Here is a 25458-nt window from a genome sequence, read left to right on the forward strand (position 1 = left end):
TTTCTCAGTTTTCTTCAGTGCAATTCATTTCAATGTATTGAAAGTGATTAAAAAGTGAGTAGTTGATAGAACATGGTATTTCATTCCTATGTTTCTATTTATTGGCCACATAATATTTAGGTGTGTCTGTTGATCGTTTAGATAGACTAAAATAGAGTAACAAACCAGCTAACAACATCTGCATAATGAAATCAGGGAAGGAAGTATAGCTGCTAACAGAACAGTCTTTGTAAGCATAAATCACAGATTGCTTTTCATGCTGAAAATTTTTTTGTCAAAGTAGTGTTAATGTTTTGCTGCCAAAGCTAATGATGCTTGTGTGGGTTTCTTTTAAAGGCAAATAAAATGAAGAAAGTAAAATTGGTCAATGTGAATGGAGAAATCTGCTGAATGAGATGTCTAGTTGTACAGTTTGCTAACGCTGTTGGTACTTAGGGGTGTGTTGGTCTTTAAATGGACTCAGTTCACTTCTGCCCTTTCTGAGTTGTTCGACTTAAAGCCTTTATTAGCTTTCTGTATTTTATTGTAAAAGAGGTAGAAATTTTTCTTAGAAAAAGTAAAAGATTATGGTCTTGAAATAATAACTAATGATCCACTGCTGTAGAAACTTAATGTTTACTTGCTGTACAATGATAAACAAACACAACTATGGGAGGCAAGCTCATTTTTCATCTTAATTATTACCAGTTTTTCTAATTTTAGCAAACACTAGGAACCTAAAGATTATGACTGTCTAGACCTATGTAAAAATTACAGACGTTCCACTTCAATATAGTTGAGAGCAATGACAACAGATGATAGCTTTCTCTTTGAGGTTGATAGTCTCAAAGCAATTCAGTTTGCCTGTGACCAGAAATCTTTCTTATGTGGGTAGAGATAAGTTAATTCCTTGTGAAACTCACTACTGTAGGAGTAACTTTAAAGTAACTTTGTATGACTCAGGAAAAATGCTTTCCTACTAGATCAAAGAATGGATTCTGGTAAGATGCTGCTATTCCTTGGCTATTACTAAATTTAGAATGGGCTGTTACCAAGTATTTGTTGACAGGTATGAGCTTTGACTTTTTAATTTGGCCCTGAGTCTTAGGGTTTCATTCTTATCTGTTCTTGGCATGTTTTCATCCTTGTTGGTGAGAGACAGCTGCTGGTGCGAACAACTTCCTGCAGGTGGCTTACACATTGCTAATACAGCTACTTTGTCAACAATCACAACAGCAATTGCAAAATGTCTCCTGACATTCAAAACTTGAGTTGGATGGAAAGGCTTTCCTTATGAAAGGATTTAATTGATAACTCCTTAATAGAGGCAAATAATTTCTCAAGGAACACATGGAATGAGCACACATATAATCCACGTTGTTCCACTTTTAGATTGAATCTTTCTGCGTAACTTTAGAGGAGGAAGTGCCACTTCCATACCCATAATCTGTTGGCCATTTCTGATGATTCCACCTAGTCAGCTATGCCTAGGTAGCATAGACAGCAGTATGTGTAACAAGTCTTTACCTATCCCTTCTATTTCCGTTGTCTTTCTTTCTCAGATCAGCTTTGTCTGTACATCTGCCTTTGAGGACAAACTGAGCAAAATCAGACAAACTGATTAGAAATTATATCCAGGATACTATATCCAAGTTTGATATCTTTCCCTGCAGCACTTCGCATTCTGCATATGAGAGATCACTGCAGCTGGAACTTTTTCTCCGGTTGATGTTGGGGTTTTAGATCCAATCCCCTATTGCTTGAAGAAGGATGTTTCAGCAGCAGCTTTTCTCCTTTTTGTCTTTGGTACCAATTATGAGACCATCTGGCATTCGAGAACCCTTTTGTTATTTATTATTAAAACCCCTTTATTGACAAGTGAAATTTGATGTCACTGGCAATTACAATTCTGTCATTTTAGGACAGGGATCATAGAATCATAGAATGGTTTCAGTTGTAAGGGACCTTAAAGATCATCTAGTACCAACTCCCCTGCCATGGGCAGGAACACGGTCCACTAGATCAGGTTACTTAAAGCCCCATCCAACCTGGTCTTGAACACTTCCACAGATGGGGCATCCTCAGCTTCCCTGGGCAACCTGTTCCACTGCCTCACCACCTTCACAGTAAAGAATTTTTTCCTGATATCTACTCTTTAAGTTTGAAACCGTTACCCCTCATCACTACACTCCCTGATAAAAGGTTCTTCTCCTTCTTTCCTGTGGGCCCCGTTTAGGTACTGGAAGGCTGCTACACAGTCCTCCAGAGCCTTCTCTTCTCCAGACTGGACAACCTCAACTCTCTCAACCTGTCTTCATAGGAGAGGTGCGTCAGCCCTCTGATCATCTTCGTGGCCCTCCTCTGGACTTGCTTCAACAGGTCCACATCCTTCTTATTTTAGGAGCCACAGAGTTGGACTCAGTACTCCAGGTGGGGTCTCAGCAGAGCGGAGTAGAGGGGGAGAATGACCTCCCTTGACCTGCTGGGCACGCTTCTTTTGATGCAGCCCAGGATACAGTTGGCTTTCTGGGCTTTGAGTACACATTGCTGACTCATGTTAAGCTTCACATCAACCCAAGTCCTTCTTCTCTGGACTGCTCTCAAGCCATTCTCCACATAGCCTGCATTTGTGCTTGGGATTGCCCCAACGCATGTGCAGGACCTTGCAACTTGGCCTTGTTGAACTTCATGAGGTTTACACGGGCCTACCTCTCAAGCCTGTCCATATCGCTCTGATGGCATCCCTTCCCTTCAGCGTGTCGAGCACACCACACAGCTTGGCGTTGTTGGCAAACTTGCTGAGGGTGCACTCAGTCCCACTGTCCATGTTGTGAACAAAGATGTTAAATAGCACCAGTCCCAGTACCAACCTGCGAGGAACACCACTCGTCACTGCTTGCCACTTGGACATTGAGCTGTTGACTGCAACTCTTTGAGTATGACCATCCAGCCAGTATGACCATTCTTATTCACTGAGTGCTCTACTTTCAAATCCACATCCCTCTAATTAAGAGGCAAGGATCTCCTGTGGGGTGGTGTCAAATGCTTTGCATGGGTCCGGGTAGATTATATCAGTAGTTCTTCCCTTATCCACCAATGCTGTAACACCATCATAGAAGGCCAGCAAATTTGTCAGACATGATTTGCCCTTAGTGAAGCCATGTTGGCTGTCACCTATCATCTCCTTATTTCCCATGTGCCTTAGCATGGTTTCCAGGAGGATCTGCTCTATAATCTTGTCTGGCACAGAGGTGAGACTGACTGGTCTGTAGTTCCCCGGCTCTTCCTTTTTTTCCCTTTTTAAAAATGTTTCCCCTTTACCAGTCAGCAGGAACTTCAGCAGACTGCCATGACTTTTGAAATATGATGGATAGTGGCTTAGCAATTTCATCCAGCAGTTCCTTCAGGACCCTTGGATGCATCTGATCAAGTCCCATGGATTTATGCACCTTCACGTTCCTCAGATGGTCTGGAACGTGATCTTATCCTACGGTGGCTGGTTCTTCATTCTCCCAGTCCCTGCCTTTGCCTTCTGTGACTTTGTTGGTGTGGTTAGAGCCCTTGCCGGTGAAGACCGAGGCCAAAAAGTTGTTGAGTACCTCAGCCTTCTCCGTATCCCAGGTAACCAGGTTTCCTGTTTCCTTCTGGAGAGGGCCCACATTTTTCCTAGTCTTCCTTTTATCACTGATGTACCTTTAGAAGCTTTGCTTGTTGTCCTTGACATCCCTGGCCAGATTTAACTCTGTCTGGGCTTTAGCTTAACCTGATCCCTGGCTGCTCAGCCAATTTCTCTGTGTTCCTCCCAGGCTACCTGTCCTTGCTTCCACCCTTCTTAGGCTTCCTTTTTCAGTTTGAGTTTCTCCTGGAACTTCTTGTTCATCCATGTAGGCCTCCTTGTGGTTTTGCTTGGCTTCCTGTTTGTCAGGATGCATCGCGCCTGAGCATGGAGGACATGATCTGTGCATATTAACCAGCTTTCCTGGGTCCCTCTTCCCTCTAGGGCGTTATCCCGTGGTACTCTACCAAGCATCTTGCCAAAGAGGCCAAAGTCTGCTTTCCTGAAGTCCAGGGTGGTGAACTTGCTGTGTGCCCTTCTCACTGCCCTAAAGATCTTGAACTGCAGTTAGCATCTGTTGGACATGAAGATGCTTATTTTCATGTCACCTTTGAAAATATCTCCATTTGCCTGTAATGGAACAGTTAATCGATTCAGGCATTTCTTGTTTGAACTAGAAAGACGAAGGAATATCTGAAATTGGTGCATACATGTTTTCTGGAGTTTAAATAGCTGGGACCTCAGGACATACCAGCAGATGATTGGATCATCTGCTTCCAGTGGATAATACATGAGCAAGGAGGTTTTCAGCAATGTTTTCCAGAAGGTTTGTGTGTGTGTTTGTTTTTCTAAGGCTGGGGCAGATAAATATAAAAAATACTGGATTCTCCATCCCAAGTTTGTCTGTGATCATATTGGTATCTGAGATATATCTGAAAATGTGTGAAGCTGAAGTATATCTAATGAGGTATAGGCAGTAGTAATTCTGGTCGAGGCAGACGTGACTTTGTATCCAGACATGTAGAAATCCATTTTTGTCATCCCGTATTCAGTCTATTCCATTGGTGGCTGGATTGCTAGATGTATATTTCATCAGTCAGATAGGCTTTGCTGTCTCTGTTCAAGTTCCAAAGCAAGCTTGAAATATTTTGTAGATTTAGTTAGTAAGTTCCTCCATATTAGAATGTATAAAAACAGTGACGTGGATTTGATTTACATTTTTACCAGTCTCAGGGCTGTTGCAGAATAATATGGTCATTCTTTTGCAGGTAGCTGCTTATACAAAGACAGAGCCTGGAGACTGTGAGAGGAGCAGTGGATAATCTGGTGTCACTTGCAGTGTGGACATGAGAGGGTTTTTACTGGGAACTGGGGCACAAACAGTGTAGTTCACAAACATTCATGTCCCGCCTTCTATCCCCTTTTCCAATAGAATACCAAGACTTTAGGGGAGAAACTGGTTGTCTGTATGTGTTGTGTGTTGATCTTGAAGGGACCTTCTGTGTGACTTGGGAGTATCTCTGAATCCAGGTGTCTGCATCCTGTGTGTCTCTACAGTGCAAGTCTGCATATGGGCTTCACTTTTGAAAGAGCTCTGAAGCCCTGCTCTTCTGATGGCAAGAGTAGATTGCTGAATCAGTGTCATGCCAGTTAAAAAAGCTAAAAGCCTTTTCTAAGCTCATGCTATACAATAAAATGTAGGTATTTTAAAAGTAATTAAGATAAGGTCTCCTGTTAATGGTTTCAGAGCTTTTTTTTCCTTCAAATTGTTTCCGTTCAACATCTAAAGATTTCTCTGAAGTGCTTCTCATTTCTAATGCTTTTTTTTGCCCACTGTGGCTGAATATAGAAACTGATTACTAAGTTCATGAATTTTCTGAAGACCAGTGCAGGCAGTGTTAGCATCTGCTTCCTGACTGTTATTTATGGGTTCTGATTACTGTGTTTCTAGCAGCACCAGTCACTTCTTTTAATGACACTTCAGGCTTTAAATAGTTCTGCAGCCCTTTACGAATTCCAGAAAATCATCAAAATTTTAACTTCTTGTTCGTAGCTTCACTCTAATTGCTTGGTAGTTGACTTAAGTATGGTGTTTACTACTCCTAGTTGTATTTTATTCCTATTTCTGATATAAATCAAAACCAGTAGTTTTTTTTAAAATATAACACAGAAGTTAAAGCTTGTCAAATACAGCTTTTGAGAACTTTTGTTAATGCAAAATTATAGTGGTTTTAATTATGTAATCAAAATGTCCCTCTTTCTCTTTATCTTAAAATACCGTGTTCATTTTGAAGTATTATTGGTTTTCCTCCTCTGTATGATATTCTTTACTTCATTGAATGATAAAGGATTTTTATGCAATTGTATCTCAATTTTTTTTGTGTGTTTTTTTGACTTGGGCGGTGAGGTGAAGGTAATTGGATGCTGCCTGTACTGGGTAGCTTTCAAAAATGACCCCAAAGTGCTTTGAAAATGTGGGAGTAAGTAATATTCTGTCATAGGAAAGTTATCATCACTGGGAATCAAGACTGGGTGCAAGGAGCTCAAACATCAGAAGGGACCAGAATGATAAATATTTAAATTTTGGGTGATGGTGACCATGAAAAATAAAACATTTCTCATCTGAAAAGTGATGGTAAAATTCGCTAGGCCTTAATTATGGATGGTTAATTTTTGTGAAAAAGAGCTTTACTCTCAACCATACAGAAGCAAAATGACTAGAATTGGACACAGAAGATAGACTGACGGACATTTTATTTTAAAGTGAAGAAAATGTAAGTTTCATGGGCAGAGATGCATATATTCCATTGTTTATGTACTCACACTTCTGCAACAAGCTAGCAAGATACCCTCAAAGATGGGGCAATGAGGTCAGTTTCTGTATTACTTAGTTACTAATGCTGATACATCGAATGCTAAAAATGCTTGTCTTGGGAGATTATAGGCTTGAATGGAAAGCCTGTCTTTTATAAATTTCTACACAAAAGATTCTGTATTATTTGCCAAGACATCAGTGCGAGTCATATGAGTGTTTTAGTATTTGGAGTGCCTGCTGAGTTCCTGAGGGTTGCAGGTATTCAGCAGCTAGAAAGACAGAGCTGTGAATATCAGAACGGGACCTACATTTCTGTGCCTGTAAACGAGATCTGAAAACTGAGTACAATCTAAGTAATCTAAGGTCAGGCTGTATAAAAAAAACTGTAATGATGGCATTCCTAATAAGGCACAGTTGATATATGAGGGATTACCAGTAAATTTAGAAAAACTTGATGAAGCTATTTTCAGTATTTCTTAGAACATCAAGGCTTATGAGATGATAATTTGCAAGATAATTTTTCATTTTGCATAGTGGCTAACTCTGGTCTGAAATGTGGTTTATCAATAATTGCCATTGGACATTAATCCTTTGATGTGAATATAGGAGTACATTTTTTCTCTTTTCACTGGAGTTGTGAGAGTCAGTCAAGCAGGGAATAAATACAGATTTCTGACAATGGGACATTTCACACTAACACCATCATTTTCATGAGGCTTTTGCATGTTTCCCACTGATAATACATCATTTCTTCCATTTTCATATCAGTACTGATGGCAAACAGATGCAAGAGAACAATCCTTATATAGATTTTATGTTATGGCTTATAAAGAAGACATATTGACGACTGGTTCATTCTCATTTGTTGAGGATCTCAGATTCCTTTGTCTCTGGAAGCAGATGGTGCTTATGTGCTTGCTTATAAATAATGGTCTTTATAAATAAAGATCTTTTAAGGTCAGCATGATAGAATTATTGGAGTTTAAACCTTCTGTAGTTTAGTCATGTACTCTTCTTGCCTCAGCTCTGTGAATTTCATCATCTTTGGTCTCTGCACAGACTACCTCTCTACCTCATCCTTTTGTTCCAAATACCAGTTTATGGTATTTGATTTTCAGAGTAGAGTACTAAACAAAAAGAAGTGGTCTTAAAAGCACCAAAGACATCTCAAATACTAGTAAATTTAGATTGGGCCTGGGCAGTTTTTTGGATTATGACTGTTCTTCTGCAAATTTTTAGTGGGATCCCCCCTCCCTCCCCCCGCCGTTACTGCTGTACGTAACCTCATGGGGACTTTTTTGTTGTATTTTTTTTTTCTTTATTTTTAAGTGAAGTGACTGATGTAATATATTTTGTTAACAATGTGAGAAATGGAGGTGACGTGAATAGGTGATAACTTTAACTGTACCTTCTGCATTCTTTCACATATATCTTATAAAATCTTGATTTTGCAAAAGTTGTTTTCCTCAAAGCAAAATTCCAGATAGCGTTAACTAACTTCTTGCATCAAGTGTGTCTGTTGTTCTCTCCATGTTACATGGTCTTGTTTATGGAACAAATACACATATGCTGCTGTCAGTAAATCTTAAGCATAAGCGAGACTTGCATCTAAGATGCTCAGGGATATTTGTATTGCTTATACCACTTCCTTGTTACCTGCCCTAAGATTAGTGAGTTTCTAGATTTTTCTAACAAATTATTTAAACAGTTCAGGGTTTACACTGTGCATCTCTGAATGTGAGAATGTTCTCTGTGAGCTTCATCTGTATGAATATTGAAGGCTGTTTTTTAAAGTTCATAAGGTCAAATGTAGGAGGATGATGAGGTTGAAGCGTGCAGCTGAAGAAATGAACGTGAAAGTAGCTTCAGTGATCTCTGTTTTGAAGTAAAAAAGAGCATGCAGTAGTTTTGATTTGGCTTTTAAGTTGTTGTTTATCAGGTCTTTAAAATACCAGTTTAAGAGATACTCTGATATTCTGTAATAGAGGAAAAATTAATGAGAAAATAAAATGGTAAGGGATGATTTTTGACAGTCTCTTTTCCAAAATGCTTCACAAGTACGTAACCTGATTTGTTAGGGGATGTTAGCAAGTCCCTTCTGGCTCTGGTGGCCTCCAGGGCTGGGGTGTTTGTCCTGCCTTGCTGCTGGAGCCCAGCTGCACATGCCCAGCCTGGGCCCTTGTTCCCACCTCTGGCTCAGACTTTGAGAAGTTAAACAGACAGAGGTCCCTTCAGTCGGTGGCCCTGTCACCTGTCACACATAGGTGCTTGCTCTGGGCTCTGCAGTTGCTGATGCAAACCTGCAAGCTTGGTGATCCACGGTCACTCTTCCCTATTGCTGAAACCTGACCTCTCTTGCACTGTCATCCCTCCAGCTGCTGGCACCTGAGGCACACAGTCCTGGTGGGCTGCGGTCCCCACTCCAGTCTCTGGCATGTGAACCCTCATGCACTGAAGTCCCTGGTACTACAGGCGTGTGAGTCCAATGACCTGTGATCCTGCTCCAGTTGCTGCCATTTGCTTTTCCTTGCTCTGGTCTCAAGTTGCTGGCATGCAGGCTTGTCTCCAACTACTTGCAGTGAGACCTTGCAGCACCCACCGGTGGGACAGAGGGTGGAGTAGCACAGAAAGAGAAGGAGAAGATTTAATAAGACAGGATAGGCAGCAGTGATCGGCCACAGGGCTCAGTCAGAGAAGTGCACTGACTGGCACCTGCTTATATGTGACTCTGGCCTCTTTGTCCTTCCTCCCCTCCCTTTGCACCCTACCTCCAGGCTGTTCCTCACTGCCCTCTCTGCCCGACCTTTGATGCTTTCCTGAAGCATTGCTTAATGAGTCTGTGTAGATCCACAGGCACCATCAGATATCCATAATACCCACATTCTGTCACTTCCGCCTTATCTGTTACAAAGTCTAGGCTGATGCTTTTCAGAGCTATGCCTGTGCATTCTTAATGGCCTCTCAGTTAATGACTGAAGAGTTTTGGTTGTCTTTATCATCTCCCTTAGTGCTTACTTATCAGGTTTGTGTCTCTGTGTGGTCTTTATATGGCTTTCCCAGTTACTTCATATTCCCTGTGAGCTGAAAAGGTCCCTTACCTGATAACATCAGTGAACCAGATGCTCTCACCTTCCACATGCCCATACACTCTCTTTTTAGCCGTATCACAGAGAGACGTGAAGATGCGGCAATTCCACGTAGATGCTGTGAACAGGAAATCAAACTAATGGAGGCATTAGACAAAGAATATTATGGTTTTAGATGGGCACAGCATGTGAAGTGAAAAATAGATGGGTAAGGTTTAAATCAGATTTTATGATGAAAGGCACATTTCAAGCTAAGCAAGGTTAATCAGACTGTATGCAAATAATGTTTGTTAATTTGAGTAGTGAAGGCTGTTACTATACTGAGTTGAGGGTAGCACAGATTTAAACTATTAGAAAATTACCTGTTATCTGCGTCTCAAGTTTGATTTCTGCAGGATTTCTATTTTTACTGCTATGGCTGCGCAATGGGGGAAAGCTTTTTTCAAACCTTCTGTTACACGATGGTAGGGAATCAATCTGTACAGTTATGATGATTATTCATGGAGAAGTTTTTTCCCTTAAACAGAATGTAATTCTAAAAAGTATGATTATGTTGTAATGCTAGCTAAATAGGCTACACTAAAATGATTCTTTTATAAATTTTTGTGGATTTGTCAAGGTAGAAATAATTTGTCTCACTGTTTATTTTGTTGTCTTAGAGGAAACTGCTGTAAGCATGCTATGAATTTTCACAAGTGAAATTTTTATACACTTTCACCACCTTTTTTTTTTTTTTTTTTTTTTTCTTCCCTGTTTGCAGAATCCAGTTGTGTCCAGTTCCAGCTGGTCAGAAATAGATGTGCTGATTCTGGCTGGAACAATTGGCCATGTTTTGAGTTTGGGGGCAAGCAGTTTTATAGAAGAGGAACATCAAACCTGGTATTTTCTTATCAATACGCTTTGTTTGGTGCTATGTCAGGAACTTTGTAGAAACAATTTTCTTCTGAAAGAATGTGACCCTCAACATAGTACCACTGTGAAACAAAATTTTGATAGTATTGGGGAAGCCTCTGAGTGCAAGAATATAGACATTCCAGCATCAGGTAATTCAAAATTGGGCAAGGCCACCTCTTCAGCTGAATTCATAAAAGGATCAGATAAGTGGATAAGCTTAGCAAGTCCATGGATCATTCTTATTTGCTGTCGGCTACTTCGATCATTGAATCAGACAGGTGTCCAGTGGGCTCATCGGCCAGACTTTGGACATTGGTTGACAAGGTGAGTGTCTGATTTATTGTCATACTTTCTGTCTTTTTTAAAAATTAATGTATGTTTCATTTGGTGAAATACGTATACATTTCTATACAGCCTCTGTTCAGAAAGTGCTCTAAACATGCAAAGCGGGTAAACAGTGAAGTAACATAAGGAATTTTTCACTGCTGTTTCATGCAGGAGTAATTCCCTGTGCACTATCAATAGTTTATAATCTTTGCCCTGCACCATGACGTATCTAATTAATGCCAATTATACATGATAGGTTTATCAGAGGCAAAAAGTAACTCTTTTCCGTGTATCTGGTTTGGGAAATTAAAAATCACTTAACAGAATTAAACCTTTGAAATTAAGGCAGAAGGTTCTGCTCAATTTCAAATTTTATGAAGTTGCAGAAGAGGATGCTGCATATAGGATTCTTCCTTGTTTATCACAGACTTTTAATGCGTAGGTGGAAAACGGAAGGAATTTTTCGAGTGTAGTATGTAAACATGAAAGGGGATTTTTTACAACTTGAAGTACATTGCAGAAGGGCTTCTACTTTTTCTACTACCTTCTAATATTGTGAAGAGCTACAGTCATTATTCAGTGGTTAAAAGTACTTAATATTTGAATTGTGTTCTGTACTTCAGCTGGTGGATGAAGAAGCAATACCTTGTGACTGACTAGTTAAGGTTTTGCAGACGGCAGATGGGGAGGCTGTGCTGTGTAAGATAAAGAGTTTTCTTGCCAGTATCTTACAATACATGGATGAAATGTCATTCATCATTCATTAAAAGCGACATGAGCAAATGAACTAATATGAGACTTGTTATTTATTGGCAGCCTCACAGATAAAATGCTAATTGCTGTGACAGGCATGAGTGCTGAAAGACATGAGTTATGAGGGAATTTATCGCATTATAGCAGTTGTTCTATACCAAAGCTTTCACCATGCATTCCTCCTCTTGAGATGAGGTGAGGGATTGAGGAAGGAATGTCATATTCCCAGTGTTAAGTCCACATGATAGAGAACTCCTTCATTATGAGCTAAGCCAATGTGTGAGCAGGATTAGGTATGATTTGGTGTGACTGAGAGGATTTTTATAATTAATCCTGAGCATTTTCCAAAGATTTATTTGCCCAATAACTTCCTGAGCCAGATGTCGTCTTCAGACTGTCAGCCCTTTTCTTTGGAGTGTATTACTTTGGAGTGTACTAGTGCCTCAATGCACTAGTACACAAACAAGGACTTGATATTCTTGCAGCTGAAAAATTGAATTTGTTTCAGAGATATGGTTTTGCTCGTATGGTCCTCCAGGGATGTTTACTGACACTTGAAAATGTTACCAGCCTTCTAAAAATTGTGTGTGCATGCCTGGATGTAACTTCCAAAGATCCTGTCTTGGTAGGGGTTCTTCCATCTCTGATTTCCTGATGCTAGGTATGCCTTTAGAGTAGCAAAACCTGTTACAGCCTTGGGCTGGGGGGACTCAGGGAGATAGCACAGGGAGAACATAGTCTGCAGCTGGAGCAGGTGCTTCTAGGGCTTCCTGATTTATAACAAAAGCTGGTAAATCCTGTATGCCCAGCTCTAACACTATGGCCTGTCAGGAGCTTCCAAGTAATTCACTCAGGTAAACCAAGGGTCTTTACAACTGTTCTGGCTTAGTCTGTTTTTTTTGTTGGGGGAGGGAGGGGGGAGGGGAGAAGGGATGGAGGAGGCTATTTTTGTGTTTCATTTTTTTCCTCCTGTGAATTGGAATTGGCGTGTTTTGCAGAATTCCTATCCATCTTTGAAAACAACAGAATCACAGAATGGTTGAGGTTGGAGAGGACTGTTTGGTTCAGTGCCCTTACTCAGAGCAGAGTGATCTGGAACAGAACGCTCAGATCCTAGTCCAGCTGGGCTTTTGGTGTCTTCAAGCATGGAGACTCCACAACTATTCTGGGCAACCAGTTTTCTTTCCCCCCCACAAAAAATCCTTCTGTTTAAATAGAATTTCTTTTATTTCATTTTGTGTCCATTGTCTCTTGTCCTTTTGCTGAGCACCCCTAATAAGAGTATGGCTTCATCTTCCACCTAAAATCAGGCTGGTAAGATCCATACTGAGCCTTGTCTTCTTAAGGCTAAGTACCCACAGTGCTTTGAGCTTCTCCTTGTATGACAAGTGCTCATCATTTTCATAGTCTTTCACTACACTTGCTCCAATATGTCCATATTTTCTCTGTACTTTGTCCTTTCTCTGTACTGGAGAACCCATAACTGGACCCAGGGCTGAGCACAGGGGAAGAAAGACCTTCCTCAGCCTGCTGGTAAGGTTTTTCATAATGCAGCCCTCAATGCTGTTGATCATCTTTGCTGGCAAGGGCACATTGCTGGCTGGTGATCAACTCAGTGTCCACCAGGACGTTCAGAGCCATCTCTTTATTTGTCTTGATATGTCAGTTTGTCCTGATGTGTGTAGCTATTTGTTCCAAGGTGCAGGACTTGCCTCTTCCCCTCTTGAACTTCATAACGTTTCTGTTGGGCCATTTCTGCAGTCTGTTGAGGTGCCTCAGAGTGGCAGCAGACATATCTGCTGTATCAACCACTCCTCCCAGTTCTGTACTGTTTGCAAACTTGCCAAGGGGGCACTCTGTCCCATTGTCTAGGTCATTCATGAAGATGTCAAACACTATTGGCCCCAGTGTCAACCCCTGGGGTTGATTGCTAGTTACTGGCCTCCAGGTAGACTTTGTGTACTGCTCATCACAGCTGTGTGAGCCTGACAGCTGAGCCAGTTTTCAGTGCACCTCACTGTCCACTTTCCTAGCCTGGGCTGCATCAGTTTGCCTGTAAGGATGTTATGCGAGATGGTGTTAAAAGCCTTGTTAAAGCCAAGATAAACAACACTGCCTGCTCTCTGCTCTTCCACTGAGCTAGTCATCTCATCACAGAAGTCTGTCATGTTGATTAAGTATTACTTCCCTTTCATAAAGTCATCACAACCCTATTATTAAAAGCTGTCTGCCTCTCCCTTCAGTAAGGCTGAAGTACAGCAGCTAGATATCAAAACCAAAACTTCAGAATTTTACTGGCAAATTGCTCCCTGTGCTTCCTCACCAAATTATAGCCTCACATTGGGTATATTTGCTTGAGTCTTGAAGCAACTAGAAGAGAAAAAGTCCTACAGCTATAGTCTTAGGCTACAACTGCTTTTTTTGGCTGTAATAGTATATTGAACAAGCTCTTGCCTTACAAGGCAGGGTACCTGCTGTCTTGTTCCTCCCCTCACTGGCCCTGTATTTTGCCAGCACAGCTGTTGCTTTGTCAGTATGGTGAACTAAATCATTGTATAGATGTGGCTGGAAAAATAACCCAAGACAGCGCGGGAAGCTTTTGGCTTTGAGATGGATCACTTCCCACTCTGATTTACCATCCAGCTTCACAGGAATGCAGGAAGGGAAGAGTGTGCAAGATGGCACTGCTGCTGTTGAAATTCCTGTAGAAACAACATGTGAAACTATACATCTTTTGAAGTGCTGCAGACATAACAGTTTTTTCTTTCTGCCCTTGTCAAGCATTCTTTCAAAAAAAACACTTGCCTTTCAAATCTTATTGAGAAAGAAGCAATGATTCACAAACTTTTGGGGGCTTTAAAAAGATTGTGGAACTGTCCGGAGTGCCATGCCATGGCAGGCTAAGAGGGTGTGTGTCATTGGGGTGCCACAGTTCTGCCTTCTCGCTTTCATTGGTGTAACTTCTTCTGCTGGGTTTATCGAGCAGGTGAAAGAGCAGAACCCTCGCAGCTGTGGCACAGGTTGGCTTGGGCTGCCATGGAGTTACACCCTGACTTAAGTCAATGGAGCAGATTTTAGCCTAAGAGGAGTATATAATATATGTCAACCATTCTGACATATACTTAAGTTGCTTTACAGGGTTGAAAAAATAGCACCATTTCAAGTGCACAGTTTTTGGACTTGAGTGATGGGGTGTAGGTGAGTTCTTGGGTCTGAGATGGTTCACTGGACAAGCTTTGGAAAGATCAGTCAACGATGCAACTAAATCTTTGCACATCCTGTGGTTTGTACAGCATCTGTGAATTCCTATTTGACAAGTATGCTTGCATTTTCTTTGGTTGGAGGTCTTAATGTCTTCGTTGCGTCTCTTTCACAAGAGAACAGAGTGGTAGAGATGTCTGTTTTCATAGTGTTTTGATCAGGGTTGAGAGCATGTATTTTCCTTATAGCATAAATTCAAAGTTGATGATTAGCCGAGTTGCATAAACCACTTATTCGTCTTCCCAAAATGCATTGCCAGTCTGTAGGGTTCATTGTTACTCTATTTTTGGTGTGTGTTTAATTTGCATAATTATGTCTTAATAACATATTGTTTAGTAATAAGAAATTAGAACCTTACTGAGATCACGTGTAACTTGTTAGTTTGAGTTAAAGCTACTCAGGCTTTTTCTAGCCAGCCTTCTATTTTGTCTCTAAGATAAACTAATGAATAAACTACCCTCTCCACCCCCCCACCCCCCTTTTGACCTTTTAGACAACGTGCTTATGCTCTGACTAATATTTTGCTTGTCTGGACAGTCCTTAAGGGGTTCAGCATTTGAGACAAAGAGACTATTTTTCAGGTTTGTGCATGGAAAAACATAAGCAGCAAACCACATAAAATCAGTCTACCTGTAGTGTCTTCAATTTGAGTTGAAGCTGTCAATGAAGCATCAGCTTGAAGACAAGTGATGAGAAGCAGCAGCATGGGAAGATGATAATATTTTCTTTTAATAATGTACTTAATCATCCCCAAATGTCCTTTCCCCCAAAGCTAGCATACCATTTGACTTCTGTATATGCTAATGTACATAGTAGAATGAAAGTAAACAATCAAAAAGGGCTTTATCCACATAAATGTGCACAAGATCCATATTTTATAATTCCTTTCACTGTATTTATATTTGCAGTAGTGAAAGCAGTGGAAGGAATTATCTTCAGTCTTCATTCTGATACCAGAAGTAAGAAAGTGTAAGCTACGAGCTGTTACAGTAAGAACATTTTCCTTCCCCCCTCCTCAGGTTCTCTCTTGGGAAACTACTGGTTCTTCACTTTCAATGTTATGGTTTGGGCAAAACACACTACATTTCAGCTGAGATCAGAGTAGCATGTTCATGCTTGTATTTCTGAGTAGAATATCAAAATCACTTAGAACTTTGCTAAATGGCTGGACTCTGTATTGAGCAACTACAATCTTCTTTCAAAATACGGGCTAATTTAATATGCACTTAGCTGTCTAACTGTAAGAACCTTGGCTGGAAAACCTTGAAACTAGGTGATTTATGCTGACCTGACTTCACTTGCTAGAAATCCTTTTATTGTTTCTTCAGTAAACTCTATGAAACACTGGAGTACGTTTTTTTGCAACAAACTTGCATGGTTCAAAAAAATCCATAACAGAAAATCACAGAGGACTGTTACCAGAAAACCTGGACATGAGTTGGATATAAACCCCTGTGCTAGCAGTTAAAAATGTACCATTAGCGGCTGTTGTGCACATGACTTTTGAATATACCCTTGCTGTCCACTGGGCCATCTCTGAGAATTTTCTTTTTTTTTGTGGGGCATGTGTGTGAGACTATGATTTCAAATGTTCTCTGTAGGGAATTGCAGCTGTTAGTAAGTGTCTTGCTTGATAGAGCACCATCATTTACTTCTTACAGGTAGGAATATTTTTTAATTTTTTATGTCTTCCTATGTTAGATTTGCCTGCAAGAGTCACTTAACAGAAGTGCATTTACTTTTTTAGATAAAGAGACAAAGACAAAGATGATGACCATGTGCTGTTATTTATCCCTGATTTGTTTTATCTCAGTCTCATACAATGAGCAGCCAAGGAGAATGCGGCCTGAAAGCTTTTAAAATTTTTCACAAAGATTCATTTGAAAGATGCAGTGGCTACTAAATTAGTTCTTTATGTGTTGATTACAAGAGATGGTGCATGCACTGTCTTCACAGGTTGCTGCAGCGATCCATTCACTGCTTCTACTGTCTTTTCCTGTAGAGGAAGAACAATAGTGAGGAGAAACATCAAGAGTACATTTTCTCTCCTGTAGTGTTCTAGTTTTTTTTATTCGTCTCATTTTCCTCTGCTGGCCTGCAGAGAGTAGTACATTTCCTGGGAGTCCTGTTAAGTGGCATGAAGTGCTTGACTGGGTCCTGCAGGGAGGACTAACAGGACAATTTTTCTGCTCTATGTCCTTTGCTCTGTGACTTCCCAAGCACAACAGCTGAAACAGGTCTTGGTCAATCTCCTGATAAAACATGCACTAGGCAATAGGAAAGTAAACCTTTTTAAGTACTATAATTTTGATTAAATCAAAGATAAAACTAGAGTTTCATAAGTGCGGTCAGAGTTAATGCAGATAACAGCCCAGACTTACTGACAGTTTGCTGAAGTTAGTGATCTTTTATCGTGGCATTTTGAAATGTGGAAGGCAGAAGATGGAGCTTTTGGCTCTCACACTCTACACGATGTTCTTAACAGAAAGTAAATCTAACAAAAATAGTGGTTCTAGGTTATTTGGGATACTGGGAGTATTTGCAGTAGACGAGGGTTAGCAATTCTTGGATTACCGTGGGCTTTCTGAAGTTGCATAGCTAGTCATGGTAGGGGTTGAGTGCAGATCTTTACCTTACCCCATTACATTTTGCAGTGTAATTGGTATTACTGTAAATTTAAATACCTAACATTGGCAGCATGCTCAATGAAATGCCCTTGATTCTGGAATGAAAGTTACCTATTTAGGATGCGGGGGAACAAACAAAATGTATGTGTAATCTTCTTGGTCATGATGCCAATTTTGTGTCTATTTTATCTCTTGTGTTCATTGATCCAGTACAATGTGCTGTAGTTGCATAAGGTAATCATACTGTGCTAATGTGTTTGTGTGTGTGTGTTAAACAATGTAAGTATATTTCTGGTCATTTTGGCTAGGTAATATTTTGTATGGCTAAAATTAAATTAAATACTTGTGCATGTGCAGGTATTTAAAAAGACAGAATAGTTGTAATTCTATAGTGCAAAAGTCTTTTCTGCATTATGCTGGAAAATGAAATGCTGTAATCTAAGCAAAATGCACTGTTTCAAAATGTATAAATAACAAAACCCTAGATTAAAAGTGTTAGACCCTTTTCCATTATGCAACATGCAGCTCAGTTTTTATATAATTAACAGAATAACTAGCATATGGTAGAACACAATAATTACACTTTTAAACATGCTTGAATAGAAAACCTCATTAATAAAACTGCTTTTCTAAAAATACTAGAATATTTTACCATACCTCTTGGAAAGTTCATAACAGATGTCAGTGCAGTGATTAATTTGGAAATACAGTACTGTATCTAAGGCTCTGTCAAATGTGTTTAGCAGTAATTACAGTGGTTTGAAGGGGTTTTTTTGTTTGTTTTTTTCCCCCAGCTCTGAACATAAAACTGAACTCTCCTTCTTGGCTGCAGTCTCCCTGCTTATGATCTTCTTTCTGGTTCAAAGAAGATGCTCCCTGGTTTCAAAAATTGCTATGGCACTCGGGCTCCTGGGAGTCTACAGTTACCGGGCAGCTATTGGAAATGTCGTATTTCCATGGCAACATGACAGCAAAGATATTTCAAAGTAAGTTAATCAACAGATATGTAAATCTATTTCTAGAAAGGTGTTAACACTTTGGATATCAGGGGATGAGGTGGGAGGGGACGTTATGTCTAGGCTGGGATCACATTCTTATGAATAAAACTCTATTTTGTAAGGGACCAGCACTCAGTTTTTGTGGCGTGTGCATAATTTTGAGCCCTGTTAAGTGTCTTTTGACTGTGACGGATCAGAAGCCAGTCAGATAAGAATTAATATGAGGAAAATCTAAAGTCATATCCTCGGCTTTTGCTACAAATAAACTCCAAATGCACCGTCTCCTCTTGTTTTAGATGGACTTGCCACATTTAGCAGAGTGCATGCCAAGCTCATTTAGTTACTTTCTAGTTTTGAAAAATGCTTAGGCAGTAATTGGAGAGTTGCTTTTCCATATCTTTCATTTGCAGGTGAGTGTTCTGTAATGTATGGCCTTTCAAGATGTAACCAAATCCTCTTGAGGTATAGGCTGTGCTGCACTAGTGTGCTGCACTAGTGTGCTGCACATACTAAGGATTTTTACGTGGATGTTAAGTTTCTTATAGAACTAGTCTGTAACTGTAAGGAAGATATTAGCTTTTTCACCAGTAGCTACTTTTGGAACATAGGTAAGTGACTTTAGTTTTCTTATGATACTTTTTACTGTTGGAGCCTTTGCAGCCTCAAGTTTTTCTAAATATCAAGAGATCTGCGGAAAACTTCCGGAGTCAGTTAGGACATTTGATGAGGAGGAAGGGATCATGGAAGAGAACTTGTAAAACAATTGTCTTCTGTGTGTAGTATACTTTCCCTTGCACTCATTTTGAAAACTCCTTAATCAGGGGCCAGAGTTTCACAAGATGGGCAGAGATGGAAACAACCCTGCAGGAGAAGATCTTAGGATATATAGAAGATCAGATTTGCTAACGAGGCATGTTTTATAACAAACACTTGTATGTATACGTATATCTAGATATATTTACATGCATTCCTTTCCATCTCTCCAAATATTGAAGATAATTCTAGTTGTATACTAGTGTTAACATTGTGTGCTAGTTCTGCTGGATACCAAAGTAATGGTAATCTTTACTTAGTCAGCAGGACTTTGCTCTGTGTTTGAAACATGCCTGATCTCTGACCATGACCTCTAGTTTTGCTTTATCTTTGAGTAGAATCCTTGGAGAAGATTGCTATCCTTGGAATAAGAAGAAAATACTACAATGTGGGACAGATCATTAAGTACGGCAATTGAGCCACAAATAAAATGCGGTTAAAGAATTAAGTGGAGTACTTAAATACTAAAGGCAATGCATTTACTGGGAATTCGTTCATTCTATAGTTAGCATATTGTTTGCAATTATAACAAGAAAGATACAGGCTTTTTGTTATTTCACCTTAAATAAATAGTGAGCATGGTGATTTGCTTAAATGACATCAGACCTTTATATATCTCTGATTATATGCTGCTTTAAAAGTTACTGTCATGTTTCAAATCTTCATACCCTTTAGATCCTCTGTGTAAGCTGTTTGGTGAAAGCTGGTAGTGTTAGCAAACACAGATTCTGACCTTTGTGTCAGTCTGTGTTCTGCACCCGGGCTGGGAATTGTGGAGCAGGGCTGTTTTGGGATCTCAAGCCTAAAGTACAAGGCCTAATAGAGCAAACATTATTTGCCCAAGATCACTTAACTCCTCAAACACATTATCTTCAGCAAGGCTCCCAATACAGCATATCAAAAAATATGGTAGACGCTTGTTAGTAAATTTCAGGTGTTAGCTGATGTGTTGACATAGTGATCCTACTTCATCTTTATTAGATAGCTGATGCGATAAATGGTAAAAGCCTACGTAAACTGCCACCAGGAACAAAACCAGGAATTTCTTCGAAATGCGTCTAGAGGTATCTTTAGCGTATTTGTGATATGGAATAGCTCCAGATCCAGGTGAAGGGTAGAAGGTAGTTTTGTGTGATATGAGCAAAAAAGCTGTAGGCAGCCACTGCGTTTTTCACGCGCAATACTTTCTTCTGTAAGATAGAGAATCTTTGCTCTGAAGTGTCCCCTCTCTGTACCCTTTACTGAAGACAGGTGTTTTCTCTGAATGTGACAACTGCTGGAATGTGGATGAGGGAGAAGAGGCAGCTGAAATGTGTGCTATCTTCTATGGCTTACACTAAGATAACCTCTAAATTAAAAAATGCAAGGAAGTAATTTGACTTTTTGTTTTCCTCAGAGTTCTTTTTAAAAATGATTGTGCAACCGAAAAGACGAGTGTATATTATACTGACACAAACAAAATAATAGTAGTGTATTTGCTGAGAAATCAGAGTTTTTTAGTTAGTTTGAATTTTCATCAACCAGTTAATTTCAGTTTTCACTTAACTCATTCCATAGTGACAAATACCCAAAGCTATTTCCTGAACTTCTAAGTGTCATAGACACTAAGTCACATGAATATGTTTGAATATTTTATGGTAATAATTACATCAGAATTACCACAGATACTGAAAAAGAAAATGTCTGAAGTGTGCAGAAATTTCAGACTGTTATAAGGGTCTTCAAATACCATCACTGCCTTTTTGGTTGGCTAAAAAGAAACATATGTTTGTGTGAATAAGTTGTGAAAAATCACTTAACAGCTTAAAGGGAATAGTAATTTTTAAGTCAATTTAAATACTGAAATTAAGTTTTGTATCACTCTAAGGAGTATTTTGGGGAAATTCAGTATGCTATGTAAATGGCATATTTATATGAATATACTAATGGATCTAGACCTTGAATAGTAGTAACATAAATTTATTTGGTTAATTGTTAATTTTAATGTTAAAATTAATATGTTAATTTTATTTTTATATTTTAGGTTAGTTTCGTTTTTAGCACAAGCTGTTTTAATGGCTAAATTTAATTTGGAGCTGTTGTAATTTTAAGTATGAACCATTTTTAGAGTTTTTGTATTTAAGAAAGCGCTCTCATGAAATTGGCCAGTACTAGCCTTTGAATTTAACCTGTTTGGCAGAACTGCATTGGTCTTGCCTATCTCTTGAGAGACTTTTTGACCTGTAAAATAGATATTGGTAAGTAGCTCATCTTTCTGTGTTATTTATTTATTAATTATTATCTACCTTTTTTTTTTTATTTCCTCTTTAGGGGGATTACTGAAGCTCGTTTTGTTTATGTCTTTGTTCTTGGCATAATCTTCACTGGCACTAAAGATTTACTAAAGTCACAGGTTATTTCTGCAGACTCCAGCGTGAAGAGTACAGGATTATGGGAAGTGTATAGTGGACTGGTTCTACTAGCAGCCCTTCTATTTAGACCTCACAATTTACCAGTCTTGGTGTTTTGTCTGCTGATTCAGACAATGATGACAAAATATATCTGGAGACCTTTGAAATTTGATGCAGCACAGATTACTATCATGCACTACTGGTTTGGCCAAGCTTTCTTCTACTTTCAGGTAAGCTGAATACTTTCCTTGCTACAGTGGTGGGAGGGGGAATAGTTTTTGAAAGAAGTATTGTCCATTGTGAGTAAAATGCAAACTAAATCTCAGAGTGGAAGAGTTTACTGAGTTCTCAGATGGGTTTAGTTTCTAACTGTATTATTAATGTTTTGTTTTCAGAATCAGGGAAAGATGCATACCTTGATAACTTATCCAATATTTTTAACACTTTCAGAAATATATATTGAGGATACCTATACCAGGGGTGATTTTGGTCTGTAAGTGGGCCTCCTAAATACTGTTCTGGTGATAAAAAATTTAAAAATTTCAGCTGAGTTGATTATTACCAATAAAAGGCAGATGGATTTTTGTCCCTGTTTCTTGAGACTTACAAAACCTTTGGTAGCATCACAATAGGTCTACATACAGTTTAAGACTGAAGGGAATATCTGCGACAAGATAATGTCTCTTATGAGAATCATGACTAATTACCATTCTTATATCAAATAGTATCTTTTTTCCTGAGGAACCTTAGTAATTTCAGTAACACGGTTCTCCGCATTGTAAATAAGGTTGTAATTTCACAAAAACTTTCTTTAGCATTGAAGCTGGAGAGGGTCTTTCCGCTTCTAATAATGTTGGAAACTTAACGTAGCAGACTGTCTTAGAAGGGCATTTGTTAAGTTGGGAATCAGGTTGTTTCTGGTTTAGGAGGAGAGGCTTTCTGATTTGTTGCAGAATTTCAAGGTGAGACTTGTGTTGGCTTTACTTTTGAGGTATGTCTGAAGATGACTGTGCTCAAGCTTAAGGTACTTACTACTGTGTTTCTGATCCTGTTAGTACTGATTGAGGCTTGACTTTGCTCCGGAAGTACATGCCAGAGTAGGGAATTGCTGATGGGGATGATATCATCATGATTCAACCCTTCCTACCCAATTTTCATGCTCAGAGGACGTAACATTTCTTTGTTGAATGGGTTTTGCCATTCTTGAATGTTACTGTTCAAGCAGTCAGCTCTGATCATGGCATTTTAAGAGCAGCCCTTAGTAGGGTTAGCAAGAGGCTGAAGGCAGGGCACTCTCAATACTGAGGTACTAAGCAAAAGCAGCGGCCAGAAATTTAATGGTGGGTAGGCTGGCAGGAAGGTCCTAGTTAGGGAAAAGGGACTAATAAAGAATGGTTTGAATGTTTTCATAAAGCACCCATTTTCAGTGTTGATGAATTCTTGGTAGAGTTGGCTGAGAATTTTACATAACCACCAATTCACAGAAGAGTTGAGGCTGGAAGGCGCCTCTGGAGATCATTCAGTCCAGCTCCTCCGTGTCCAATGTCAGGTCAACCAGATCAGGCTGGTCTGGACTGTGTCCAGTCTGATTTTAAATACCTGCAGGATGAAGACTCTGCAGCCTCTCTGGGCAGTCAGTCCAAGCGCTTGACCACCCTAGCCAGTAAAAATGCTTTTTCTGATGTTTAAACAGAACTTCCTGTATTTCAGTTTGTGTGCATTGCTTTTCATCCTTTCACTAGTCACTACCGAGTGACTGACTGAGAGTGTCAGAGTCTGGCTACATCTTCATTACTCCTCACATTTTTATTATCCCTGCTGAGCTTTCTCCTTTTCAGAGTAAACAGACCCAGAGCTTTCAGACCAATGTTTGTATGACAGGTGCTTCGTTCCCATCATCATCTTTGTCGTGCTTCAGTGTACTTTATCCAGTATATCCATGTCTGTCTTGTGGTGGGGACCTCAGGACTGGACCCAGGAGCCCAGATGTGGTCTCACCACTGCTTACTAGAGGTAATGGAGCAGCTCCCTCAACTGGCTGGTGATGCCCTCCCTAATGCAGTTCCAGGTTCTGTTTGTCTTTGCAGAAAGGGCGAATGGCTGGCTAGTAGACAACACAGTGTCCACCAAGCCCACCTAGTCCATCTCTGCCAAGCTGCTTTCAATATGGTTAGCGCCCAGCCTGACCCAGGGCATGGATTTATATCTCCCCAAGTGTTGGATTTGACATTTTTGGTTCCTGAACTTCATGAGTTTTCTTGGCAGCCCATTTCTCTAGCCTAGTGAAGTGCCTCTGTATGTCAGCAGGCCCATCTGCTTTATTAACCACTCCTCCCAGTTTTGTGTTGTATGCAGACTTGCTGAGAGGGGCGCTCTGCCCTGTTTCCAGTCATTAATGAAGATGTTAAAAGTATCAGCCCCAGTTTCAGGCCTTAGGGTTGATAGCTAGTTGTTGGCCTCCGGGTGGGCTTTGTACTGCTGATCACAACAGTGTAAGCCCAGCAGGGGAGCCAGTTTTCAGTGCACCTCGCTGTCTGCTTTCCTAGCCTCTACTGCATCAGTTTGCCTGTGAGGATGTTATGGGAGATGGTGCTAAAAGCCTCCTTGTGAGGTGAAAGTGCATTAAATACAAGTAGCCCGTGTATCCTCGGCCAATATAGTATGATGGAATAGAAAATAAGGAAATTCTTTCTGAAATAAAACATTTGCTGTGGAAGTGTAATTTTCCAGGTTAAATTTTATGTTATCTCTGATCTGAGTGCTGCAAAAAATTGGGGAATAATTTTTCTGGAAGAATTTCCATGAACTTTGGAAAATGTGTTTAGCTGCTTCAGAAATATGCTATCAGAGGCTACCAAGATCATAATACCTCTTTCCATTTGACCATGCCATGCTAAAAGTTTTTTTTCTATACCAATAAAAATGTATTTATTCAAGACCAGTAAAAGGTAACAGTTAGATCTGATAGCATGTTGGGTTTTTTAAGTGGTGTTATACTAATGCTAGTGGGAAGATAGAAATATGCTCTAAGATTTTTCTTTTTAATGACTAACTTTTTGCACTTTCAACGATCTTTGCAATTGAGAAGATTTGGGGGTTTTAGAAGCCTAGAAGAGGTGATTTCTGTTTTAATTGTGCTGTTGGATATCGTCCATTTTCAGGGCATCCACCCAGGCCTCATCACCCTGCTGGCAATTTTGACATTTTTTCTAGATGTGTTTCCTTTGGAAATAATAACTTCCAGCATGATACAGATTTCAGCAAGCTTGAGGATATTTTAAATATTAGCTCTGACAAGGGAGTCTCTTGCATATAGACATACTGCTGAAACACAGCATCCAAAGCTCAGGAAGGAGAAACTCTTCATTGCTTTGTTGTAAGCCAGATTGCTTGATTGGTCTTTGTGTATCTCCTGTCACTCTATGATCTGTAGAACGAATGGTGATGGTTACTTAACAAAGCTTCTGGCAAAAGCAGAACAAAGCTTTTTTTCCCCCGTTTTGTTCCCCATGCTTGTCTATTATTAAGTCCAAGATATGATATCGAGCAGATCCACATAAGGAGCTGCCTTTTTGTGTCCCATCACATGTCTGTAAACTCCAACTTCGAAGAGATTCCTCTAATTTAGCAACAGCTTAGCAAAAATTTTGACAAATCCTTACTCTGTTTAACACTGGGCCCTTTAAAAAATTTATCCATTTCAGAAGAACTTGCCAACAGTCTTTTGCAAATTTTTTTTGCTGTCTACTTGGAAAACTAAGGTGTGTGCCTATTCAGCATGCCTAAGACAGAATAAAATGACAAAAGGATTGTAATAAAACAGGAGGGATTTTAGAAACAACAGTTTTTATTGTGGTCTGTTTCTCTGTTTTACTCTATTTACCTCTATATCTCTATTTCTCTTATCGGAAGTAAGATTGGATATTGCCCTATCCCCGGAAGTGTTCAAGGCCAGGTTG

General features: G+C 39.7%; 1 protein-coding gene across 3 annotated transcripts in view; it reads left to right on the plus strand.

Annotated features, from left to right (window-relative positions):
• Window positions 1–25458, plus strand: part of PIGG (phosphatidylinositol glycan anchor biosynthesis class G (EMM blood group)) — a 92440-nt gene that overhangs the window by 24107 nt on the left and 42875 nt on the right. For all 3 annotated transcript variants that reach the window (XM_063319930.1, XM_063319931.1, XM_063319932.1), the window contains 3 exons: window positions 10197–10654; window positions 18093–18284; window positions 21420–21729. In XM_063319930.1, coding sequence (XP_063176000.1) covers window positions 10197–10654; window positions 18093–18284; window positions 21420–21729 — 960 coding nt within the window. The remainder of the gene's footprint in view (window positions 1–10196; window positions 10655–18092; window positions 18285–21419; window positions 21730–25458) is intronic.

Source organism: Chroicocephalus ridibundus, chromosome Z, assembly GCF_963924245.1.
Source record: "Chroicocephalus ridibundus chromosome Z, bChrRid1.1, whole genome shotgun sequence".
Taxonomy (NCBI): domain Eukaryota; kingdom Metazoa; phylum Chordata; class Aves; order Charadriiformes; family Laridae; genus Chroicocephalus; species Chroicocephalus ridibundus.